We start from the raw sequence: 12,087 nt of genomic DNA, 5'->3' as shown, positions 1-12,087 counted from the left end.
TTCTTCTCGCCTCTTACGATCCAAGTGGAAATACTTGGTGGCAGTATTCTTTTCCCCCACCACAGGGAATTCCCCCACAGCAGTAAATGAATACTCAGAGAAATGGTACAGGACAGCAGCAAGGGGTTGGGGGATAGCATAATGGAGGGACAGTCGTAGTATAAAAGTGTCATTATTTCTCTATGAAGAGTTTTCCTCTATCATAGACAAAGTGATGTGTGGCTCTGGTCCATAGGGGCACCCCATATAGACCCTAAAGTATCAACTGCATGCTACTTTGCCACAATAACAAGCAGCCAATACCCCTTATATTCTTTTTAGTACTGGGTGACAGTAGTGTCATTGCATACTCCAATTTAGGCCTTATCAGTGTGACTAGTATTTTCTTTACCGATTCTTCATCCAAGTAAATAAAAGCCACTTTTATTGATCTTAGCAAGTTATAGGTTTTGCCGACAATTTTGTTCATGTTTGTCAGTGGACATATCTTTTGTGATGGTCACTCCCAGGTCTTTTGCAGGTCCCACTTTCTTTACTTCCTTTTCACAAATTTTATATTGTTCTGATATCCTTTTTTTACTTTTTCCAAATTCCATTATGCTACATTTCTTAATGTTAAAGTCCACTTCCCACTTCTGACTCCATTCCTAGACCCTGTTCAGATCTCACTGTAATGAGTCACAGTTTGTTTCAGTACTCACTTTAACAATTTGCATCTTCTGCAAAGAAGCTCATGTAATATTCCACACCTTCGTCCATGTCTTTCACATAGATAGCAAACATTATTGGAGAAATACTGATCCTTGTGGAACTCTACTCTTCTGAGCACTATCATTTTCCTTCCATGCAAAAAGTCTTCTATCCATTTCAATAGTTTACTTTGCATAGCTCCTCTTCCTGTAAGATACAACTAGGTAAATACACCAGAGTTACTGTCAAATACATTATCTAAAATCTATCTGTATGCCAAGATGATTTTCCCCTTATAAGGGAGGTAGCCAAGTCAAAGGCATGTACCTACTCCCACCCATTCCACTCCCATCCACCACCCTTTCCCCCTCACATCTCATCTAAAAGGACAAAGTTAAAAAAACATAGTCAAAACAGTAACAAGCTAGATATATGTAGTCATGTGTTTTGATGCCAGGGTTGCTAGCATGTGATACATTGAAATCTTACTTATGGTAGAAATCACCATATTTTAAAATTTCAGGATTTTGCCAACTTTTGAAACCGTCTTAGCAAGTTTTCAAAATTTTTAATAATTTTTCATATTTTACCTCTTTAAAGAAGCAAGTAAATTTCAGGGTGGAATGATTTTTTTTTCGTACAAAATTTAGGTATATGCTGATGAATGCAAAGAAGTCATATAAAAAAGTGATTGTTCATGTAGCATATATGGAGCAGATATGTGGAATGAAAGGAAGGCAGAGAGAAAGAGTCTGAACATTTTTAGAAGTGTCTAAGAAATATGATAGGTATTACAAGAATGGATAGAGTGAAAAATGGATTGATAATTTGCTAATTCAATATATGTGAAGTGACATTGGTCAGAAGACCAAAATATGAGTGTTACTTATTTAGTTTGTTGTGTGTTTTACAGTCGCCTGTATATGCTACAAGGTGGCATAGCACAGCAGGAATGGAGAATAGCAGAGTTATGTCATCGCTTATTAGAGTACCTCAAACCTCACCTTGCACACCCATATCAGAGTGTCAGAGACAGGATAAGCAGGTATCCTATTCATATATCTAATTGAGTATATTATTGTTAATGTAATTCTTGTTCTCTGTCACCATATTACTATTCATGGATATTTTTAGTACCTTATTGTTTTTTAATTAAATTTTTAAGTTTGTGCTATATTTCAAGAAGAATTTATACATTAAACTATGATTTATTTCTATTTTTGTTTTCTAATTTGTTGATTTTCTTTTGTCAGTGTGTTGACCAATATATTTCTTCAAGATATCCATCTTCCCAATGGCTCAGGAACTCTCTATCCCCAAAGAGAAGATTTTCTAGAATGTGTTTTACCTCAGCTTGCTCTTCTAGTAGAGGATATAGGAACAAATGGTTCATCTCTAGCCCCATCACCAACTTGTATATCATCATTTAGTGGGGTTGTACAAAGTGATGATGTGAAAAATATACTTACAGACCCAAGTGATATCAAACGTATACAATCTGAGTCTAGTGTGAAAAGCGTATCTTCAGAGTCAGCTGGTGTGGAAAATGTACCATCAGAGCCTAGTGGTGTAAGAAATAGACCCGTAGACTGTAGAGAGGGAAATGAACTAAAGGTGATAGAAGACATGGATATTCGGCTAGACATGAGCCCAGTGGAATCTGTTCATAATATGAAGATTTCAGTGGATGTGATGAAAAGCTCGAATTGTACTAATAATCACACTATGAATGGTTTAGTGACTGTAGAACATAATGAAAGAAAGTTAGCAATACAACTAATGAACACCATGTGTACTTGGGTGATGGGACAGATCACTCGTTCATACTATGCAGCTCCACCTGAAACATACAGGTAATTATATATATATATGTGTGTGTTTGTGTGTGTGTTTTTTACATACCTGGAAGTACAATGCTCTTGATTAGTAAGAAAAGTAATTAATTTAGTGAATATATACTGTGTATTTGGTATGGCCAATGCTCTTTCTGAGGTGATATTAGTGACAAATATCTCGCCCAAAGTGGTCCTGTCAATTTCTGTGTATCTATAGATAGATACCAAGGGATTCTTCCCCTTTATAAGGGAGGTAGCCAGTCAAGGCACATACTCGTCCCCACTCATTTCACTCCCATCCACCACCCTTTGCTTCCCTTATATCTTAGCTTTTCATGGATGAAGGGTCATTATTGTCTGTTTCCATCTTAGCAAAGGTGGAGTCTTTCTTTGTCATTTTCACTTTATTTTCTGTCTTGAAAGGCAATCTACTAGTATGTCGAGGAAAAAAGACTTGCTTGTATCATATTCCTAAGGGTTTTTAAGCAGAGAATTCATACATGCATACATACATATACCAAGGCTTTTTCCCCTTACAAAGGAGGTAGCCAAAAAGGGAAAGGCATAAAATCATTTCCACCCATTCCATCCCTGAATACACTCCACACCCCTCCACCCTCCCTCTTATCTGAGCACCTCCTGGATGACGGGTCATCCCTGCACCTTGTCCACTGCCCTGGGTCAGAAGCAGTGTCGCAAGACACAGCACATCCACAGCAAGGACGCTTCATTAAATCGGCGACCTCCCCTCTCCATCCCCCCATTGCATAAAAGGAGAAGACGGGGAGAAATCCCTTCTGGCTGCGTCAAATTTTGCTCACACATACTACCTCATCATCATCCATATACAACCATACTCCATTCACCCCTGTCTTCTGTCCTCTCCCGTCCTTCCTCAACAGACATTCCCCTCTTCCCCAAAGCCCCCTTCACCCCATCCATCCACCTCATCCTAGGACATCCCTTCATGTTCACTCCCTCCACATCTGCCTTCCATACCTCTTTTACTAGTCTTTCTTCACTCATTCTTTCCATGTGTCCAAACCATCCTAATACTCTTTCATCAACCCTATCTCCCAACCCCCTTTCCACCCTTGTTCTCCTCACCTCCTCATTTCTCACTCTATCCAGCCAAGTAACCCCCATCATACCTCTCAGACACCTCATCTCAAACACATTCAAACTCCTCCTCTCTTCCTCTCTTATGTTCCATGTTTCTGCCTCGTACAGTGCTGTTGGCACAATCACTCCTTCATACAGTCTCCTCTTAGCATCCATTCCCAAATGTCTATTCCTCATTACACTTTTTAATCCACCAAGGCATTTACTCGCTTCTCTCAATCTACATTCTACCTCCACCTTCACTCCACCTTTTCCTGTCACATTTGCACCCAAGTATCTAAAACTATCCACTTCCTCCAGTCTTTCACCCTTAATGCTCACTTCCAGACTACTCCCACTTTCACCCCTTGTACATCTCATCACCTTACTTTTACCCACGTATATCTTTAGATTTCTTCTATCACACACTCTCCCAAACTCTGTCACCAACTTCCTCAATCCCTCCTCCGATCCTGCCACAAGCGTAGTGTCGTCAGCAAACAACAGCTGGCTCACCTTCCACTTTTCTCCATTTTCTTTAACAATCTCCAATCCCTGACCCACTACCCTTGCATTTACCTCTCGCACTACCCCATCCATGTATAAGTTGAACAGCCAGGGTGACATAACACTTCCTTGACGAAGTCCTACCTTTACCTGGAACCACTCACTTTCTTCATTTCTAATCCTGACACAAGCTCTACTACTCTCATAAAAACTTTTGACAGCTCCTAGAAGCTTTCCTCTTATCCTGTATATCCGCAAAACCTCCCACAGTGCCTTTCTGTCTACCTAGTCGTAAGCCCTTTCCAGGTCTATAAAGGCCCAAAAAACATCCTTACCTTTTCCTATAGTTTTCTCCCACATATGTCTTACCACAAAAATCTTTATCTACACAACCTCTACCTCTCCTAAATCCACACTGTTCCTCACCAATTGCTTACTCTGTTCCTCTCCTAGTCCTCTCAATCAAGATCCTCCCATAAGCCTTCCCAACTATACTTAACAAGCTAATCCCTCTGAAACTACTACATTCACACTTGTCCCCTTTTCCCTTATAAAGTGGAACTATACAGGCACTCCTCCAGTCCGCTGGCACTCTACCCTCTCTCCAACAAACATTAAATAACCTTACCAGCCAGTCCACCATCACTGTACCTCCTTTTTTTTAGACATTCTGCTTGGCATCCATCCAGACCAGGTGCCTTACCTGCTTTCATCATCTTAACAACTGCCTTCACCTCATCCTTCCTTATTTCTCCTCTATTTTCCTCACTCATCACGGTCATTTTCTTAGCATTTCCCACTGAAACTATCCCTCCCTATCCTCCTCCACATTTAGCAACTCCCTCAAATATTCTGCCCATCTTCCCCTTACTGCCTTCTCTTCCATTATCATCTCTCCATCTGCACCTTTTACCTTTTCTTCTCTACTTGATTCGCTTCCTCTTCCTCTCTTAATTTCTTTCCAAAACATCTTTTTATTACTTTCAAAGTTTTCTGTCATACTCTTACCCCATTTCACATCTGCTCTCCTCTATGCCTCCTTTACCTTTTTCTTTACTTCTCTTTTCTTTTCTTTGTACCTCTCATATGACTCCCTTGTCCTATTTTGTAACCAATCTGTGAAAGCTCGCTTCTTCTCTTCTACAACCTTCTTTGTTTCCTCATCCCACCATTCACTACCCTTTCTTTTATTTCCTCCTGTCCTTCTTGTTCCACACACCATCTTTGCACACTTTATGACTCCCTCCTTGAACCATCCCCATTCCTTCTCCACACCTAGCTCTACTCTATCCTTCACTCCCTCCCACTCCTCCCTCAGCTTCCTCTTGTACTCCTTCTCCTTTTCCTTTTCCTTTAAAGAGTTCACTCTAAGCACCTCCCTACCTTTTGTCCCTTTCCTCTTCCTCCATCTATCCTCCACTCTCAGCTTACCTTCCACCAAAAAATTATCTGATATTCCCCCACCCTCTCCCCTTAGCACATGTACATCCTTAACTCTTCCTATCATAATCCTATTTACCACTACATAGTCCATTAATGCTCTATCTACCACCCTTCCCTCCACCCTCTCCCATGTGTACTTATTCTTGACTTTCTTCCAAAACTCTGTATTTGCTATCATCAACTCTCTAGACACATTTCCACCATCAACTCTCCACTACGATTCTTTCCTGGGACTCCACATTTCCCAACCACTCCATCAATTGGGCCATTTCCTACCCTAGCATTAAGGTCTCCCAGTACTATTACATTGATATTTCTCCCTAAATCCTCTATGCACTCATTTAAATCTATTCAGAAAGCCTCCCTTCTACACTCTTCTCACTGCCAGGCCCATATGCACTTACAAAGACCCACATCTCCTTTCCCAGTTTCACCTTCATCCACATTATCCTTGAGGAAACCTCCTTCCACTCCACTACACGTTTACCTATCTCTTCACTTACTAGTATAGCCACCCCTTCCCTCCCTCGCCCTCTCTTCACTCCTGATAACCTCCCACTTACACTTGCCCTTCCCTTTCAGCTTAGTTTCACTCAAAGCCAAGACATCCATCCATCTTCTCACAAACATACTACCTATCTCTTCCCTTTTACTCTCATCTGTACCACATCCATGCACATTAAAAGACCCAAACCTTAGGATGCTGGTCGGAAAACTCCCAGACCCTCTTATGCCTTTACTTTTTCTTTTAGGAATGTCCCCTGTGGGGCTACAAGGAGAAGGATGCCTAGTCCCAATCCCCATCCCTTTCTTCTCGCCTCTTACGATCCAAGTGGAAATACTTGGTGGCAGTATTCTTTTCCCCCACCAAAGGGAAGGTAGACGAAAAAGGAAATAGATATTCAGAGAATTTGTACAGGACAGTAACAAGGGGTTGGGGACAGCATAATGGAGGGACAGTCGTAGTATAAAAGTGTCATAATTTCTCTATGAACAGAGTTTTCCTCTATCACAGCCAAAATGATGTGTGGCTCTGGTCCGTAGGGGCGCCCCATATAGACACTAAAGTATCAACTGCATACCACTTTGCCACAATAACATGCAGCCAATACCCCAGTTCATTGTATTTTTAACGAAAAGTGCTACTCCCTCACTCATGCCAACCCTGTCCTTGCGAAAACACATATCCTATCTTGATTTCCAGAAGGAAATGTTTATCAGTCATATTGATCCAGGATTCAGTAATAACTAAAACGTCATATCTCTCTATGCATGCTTTGCCTTGCAGTAAATCAATTTTATTTATTACGCTTCTGCTGTTTGTATAGTAAACTTTTAGTTTAATCTCCCTCCACCTTTTTTGGTTTGCCTAAACTATATTCTGATACTTCCCCCCCGACTCCCACTTATTCTACCTGAAAAAATTCTGCAGGATGCCTACTTCTCGCTCAAGGGATTCAGCAAGGAGCTGAAATCCTCTGGGCAACAAGTGCACCCCGTCCTCTATATATAGATGATTCTTACCGTTAAAACGATCCCAGTTATCAACAAATGCCCATCCATTGGCCTTACAATATTTTTTCAGCCCGCAATTCATTGCAATAGCCCTGGAATACCACATGCCTCCAACTCTGTGCCTTGGAAGGATTCCACATTCAACAGGAACCTCCCATATTCCTAATCTTGCCTAGCACATCCCGAAACTGCACAAATAATTCCTCACTCCCTAACTTACCTATGTCGTTCCCACCAGCACTCAAACTATGGGTTTCACACTTTACCTGACTCAATCCTGTCTAACATCACCTATCCCCATCCTGGGGAAACACACCTGGGTCCTATGCTTCCTATCTTTGTTGCAGAAGGCCCTATCAAATACTGAACCTGGCTGTCTTCTACAACCAAAATCTTACCTGTAGGCAGAGACCTAGCGACTGCCCTATCCTTCTTCTCTTGCATTTTCTTCGTTTCTTCTTGTAAACCCATGAGAGCTTGAAATGAGTTTCTTCATTCAAGCAGGTCTGGTGAGGGTTTTTTACCATCTCTCTGTGTTTTGTTTGTCACCTTTTTCCACCCAGGTTCCAAACATGGTTTGCTATCTGTGTTTTGGATCTTCGAGTGAAGAACTCAATTCTATTCCTTAAGGCCTTGGGGATCGGTGCCATCTGCGTAGAGCTGATGGCCAGGGGTGGTTGCTGCTGATTGGCCCCCAACTCTTGGGGTTGGGGGGTGGTCCCACGACGTAGACGTTGCAGCTCCAGGACCTAACCTAACAACCTAACCTAACAAATAAAATATATAACACAGACATGCACAATAACACCAAAAGATGGCTGGCCAATTATCTGGCAGGCAGGAATGCTCATGTGTCATATAATGGCCAATCATCGCACATCAGAAACATTAAGAACGGAGTACCACAGGGCTCAGTTCTATCCCCCACATTATTTAATCTATACATGCATGACTTACCCACACCAGACACCTCAGAAATACAAATCTCTTCCTACGCAGATGACATAACAATCACATGCACACATCGTAACACAGACAAAGCTGCAGAAATAATCCAGCCTTACCTTGACACACTCAACACATGGTTCATCACAAACAGACTCAAAATAGCTCCAACCAAATCTACAGCAACACTTCTCACCAACTGGACAAAAGAACACAAATACATACCTCATCTCTACATCAACAACACTCTAATACCACACACAAACACACCGAAAATTTTTGGTGTAACATACGATACATCCATGTCTTTCAAACAACGCCTCACAAACAAAAAAAAACAAATGCACACCTAGACTTAACGCACTTAAGTCAATCACTGGAACAACATTTGGACAAAACAAAGAAACTAATATAACAATATACAAACAATGCATACGCTCAGTGATGAATTATGCGAGTCCTGCATGGGCTCCTAATCTCAGTGAGACACACCACAACACCCTTCAAATCATACAAAACAAAGCCCTAAAAACAATTACAGGCTGCACAAATACAACACCTACAGACCATTTACACCATGAAACAAAAGTCCTCAAAGTCAAGGACCACCTTGACATGAGAGGCACACAAACACTTGCTGCAGCCACCACAAACACATCACACCCACTACACTACATAGCAGAACACCCACACACACCAAGAAACATTAAAACTACACCCAAAGACCTTTATTACACACAGATACTCTCTTCTCTTCCTCCACAACCACCAAATACCAGCCTCCGGAAACATATTCATAATCATATCACTCACCGCTCCATTAACACACTGAAAGACAACACACTGCTGCATGCCAGACCCCCTGATATCCACCCTTCTGAATCCTCTCTCCCACGAAAGGACAGAGTCCACTTGGCCAGACTGCGATGCGGTCACCACCCAGCACTTCTAAGCTACCAGAAGAGGCTGGACGACCGTGTTGTGAACAGCTGCCCAGGATGTAACACTTCACCCCATACCATACAACACATAATGGAAGACTGCATTATACACAATCATGCACGCAAACAACACAACATACACTCTATAAAGGATTTGTGGGAAAACCCAGTTTCGGCTGTGGCCTTCCTTGGGGAGACGGGACTGCTCGGACAGACAGTCTAGGGAACGACAACAACAACAACAACAACTCCTTAAGGCCTTCAGCAATTTTCTCCAAGGCAACAATTCTATTACATAGAGGTTGTACCTCTTTGTCACTGATCACTGAAACACAACCACACACCATCTCACTGGTTGAAGCAACTACCCCAGTTGACCTGACTTGAGTGACACCTACTGCTCAACTGGGAGGGATGCCTACTGATCATTTCCACACTGTTTATGCCCTGTAACCATCAGCAGCACATTTAAGTTTTTCTTGGCCAGAAACATGACTCCTCTACCAGATTTCTCATTTTTATTTTGATCCAATGATTATATAATCCAACACTGTTTGGTGGTAGTGGACACCTTTATTTCGTCTCTGCAATTCCTTTTATGTCTGGTTTTTCTTCTGACAGGCAGTCATGTAGTTCACTTAATCCTAAGATCAATCCGTCTGTGTTAGTATAAAACACTTTTAATTTTTTCCTTCTCCATCTTATTTTCTGTTCCTTTTGTTTTGCTTACCCAAGCATACCATTTTCTCAGCCTCATGTCGAAAATTGTCCAATAGAACTCCTTTCTTTTGGCCTCCATTTTCTTAACTTTTTTTTTTTTTTTTTTTTTTTTTTTTTTTTTCTTTAGCTTCATCTCTTAGTGTCTTCTATCTCTTTCCTCAACATTCATTTGTCTTTTTATACATATATTGTTGTGTTCACTCTTTGCCAACTTTCCAGGTTTTGCCAGTATGTCTTCTACTACCATTTGTGACCTTAATTTTATCTTTAGTGGTCAGTTTCTTTCATTTGAATATTGTTCCATTCTATATCATTCTTCTATTTCCTTTTCTACTTCTTGGTCTCCATCTTGTACTTCTTTTAGAATTGTTTCCGCTGTGTGTATTTACCTAGTTGTGTTATATGGGAAGGGAGCTATGCTCGTGGTGACCCATCTTTGTATCTTTCAGCATCAAGTTTTTTCTTAAAATCTTGAATAGTGTTTGTACACACTGTTTCTTTATCTAAATTATTCCAGGTATCCAGTACTCAATGTGGGAAGCTATTTTTCTTCAGATCTCTTCTATAGTTATCCTTTTTGGGTTTCTTTTCGTGTCTTGTTTTTCCATTGTCCCATTTTAGTAAATCATTCCTATCTAGGATTTCCATTCCTTTCACGTGTGTGTGTGTGGTATGAGGGTCTATTTGATATAGAGGCATGGTATGTATTTGTGTTCTGTCCAGTTGGTGAGAAGTTTGGCTATGGATTTGGTTGGGGATATTTTGAGTCTGTATTGAATCAAGCGTTGATTGTGATGAGGTATGGTTATAATATTTCTGCAGCTCTATCTGTGTTACAGTTTGTGCATGCAATTGTTATGTTGTCTGCATAAGAAGAGATTTGTGTTTTTAGGGTGTGGGTATATTGTGCATGTATAGGTTGGGTATAAGACAGGACCTTGAATTACTCTGTTCCTAAAATTTCTGATGTGTGATGATTGGTCATTGTATGACGGGTATTTCTACTTGCTAAATAATTGGAAGTGAGGTTGAGAGCAGGATAGGAAAGAGAGCTGGCAGTTAGAGTTGATCAAAGAATACAGAGATGGTTTGAGTATATGGAAAGAATGAGAATTGGCTGGATACCCTGGGATCATGAGTCTCTTGAATAGGAAAACCAAGGCAACAGATTGGTTGGTTGACTGACAACTATTGTAGCAATGAAAATAGAAGCAGTATTCTGACTCTCCATTCCTTCTCATGAAAAAATTCAAATATATCAATGGCTCCAGCCTGTTAGCCATATTAATAATGATAATTTTTGCCTTAAGTCTCACCAGTTGAAAATCCACTTCTCCACAGTAGCTGGCAGTGGTCCCTTTTACCCACGCATAATCAATCTTGATTCTAGATGAATGATACATTTCTTCTCCATACAGACTTCTTCCTCATCTCTGTCAACTGGAAAGCGTGGATTCAGATCCAGAGCTCAGTAATAACTGCACTATGACCTTAACCTTCCTGAGTAGTGCTCTTATTCACCCACGCAACATTCCATTAGCTGTCAGTACCATCATTCAAATCAGCAACATGGGATGGTGGAGAGCAAGGGCAGCAGTGCTTTCTGTCCTTCAGGTAAGAATGCTAGTATATCAGGTTATCTGACATTTAGAATGTTAATTTGATTATAAATTATGAAGCTTACTTCAAACAAGTTTAGGCACGTTGAAAATTTAAGTAGAGAAGTACTGGAAACTTATGTGATAGAAATTTTGATAGATGAATTGCATGGTATACCATACATACATACATATACCAAAGGCTTTTTCCCCGTACACAGGGGGTAGCTAAAAAGAAAAAGGCATAGAAACCACAAACACAAAAATGCCCTCTCCCCATTATAGATTATTTGCTTGTATACTGAGCTGTGTGAGCATCTATAGTGATGTGCTTGGGCAATGTTAAGTGTAAAGGACATTTGGTACCCAGAAAATGATACACGTATTTAGATTTTCGTGTGACCCACATGGAAACTGCTCATTGTTAAACATAACCTACCAAAGTAGGACAGTCATGTCATGTGGCACCTAGGGGCTAAGAAAATAATTTGTCTACTACAGAAAAATTAAAAAGTTTCATTTGTTTTCTGTGTGTAGGTTATGGTGTTCAACAATATGTTCCACCTCCTTCAAGATCCTGAGGCCCCAACACTAATAAGAAATCAGGTTGTTGAGCTCTTGAGAGATCCTCGTCTTGAGGTTCGGCAGATAGCATCAGAGGTGCTAGGTGGACTCATCCATTGCAAGTTCATCAATGCTGATCAAACTTTACTGGTTTGTAACCAATAAAATAGATTGTTCATCTTGTAGACCTGACTTATTTTGTATATATGTGAGTGTTTGGGTAAATAA

At 40.6% G+C, this 12,087-nt stretch overlaps 1 protein-coding gene across 2 annotated transcripts in view; it reads left to right on the top strand.

Moving 5' to 3' along the window:
- LOC143029163 (proteasome activator complex subunit 4-like) overlaps positions 1 to 12,087 on the top strand; it is a 200,170-nt gene that overhangs the window by 179,602 nt on the left and 8,481 nt on the right. For both annotated transcript variants that reach the window (XM_076191649.1, XM_076191648.1), the window contains 4 exons: positions 1,604 to 1,735; positions 1,944 to 2,543; positions 11,116 to 11,311; positions 11,833 to 12,009. In XM_076191649.1, coding sequence (XP_076047764.1) covers positions 1,604 to 1,735; positions 1,944 to 2,543; positions 11,116 to 11,311; positions 11,833 to 12,009 — 1,105 coding nt within the window. The remainder of the gene's footprint in view (positions 1 to 1,603; positions 1,736 to 1,943; positions 2,544 to 11,115; positions 11,312 to 11,832; positions 12,010 to 12,087) is intronic.

Source organism: Oratosquilla oratoria, chromosome 10 (genome assembly GCF_046742065.1).
Source record: "Oratosquilla oratoria isolate Oo_2021 chromosome 10, ASM4674206v1, whole genome shotgun sequence".
NCBI classification, from domain to species: domain Eukaryota; kingdom Metazoa; phylum Arthropoda; class Malacostraca; order Stomatopoda; family Squillidae; genus Oratosquilla; species Oratosquilla oratoria.
This window is presented reverse-complemented; position numbering and strand designations above follow the sequence as displayed.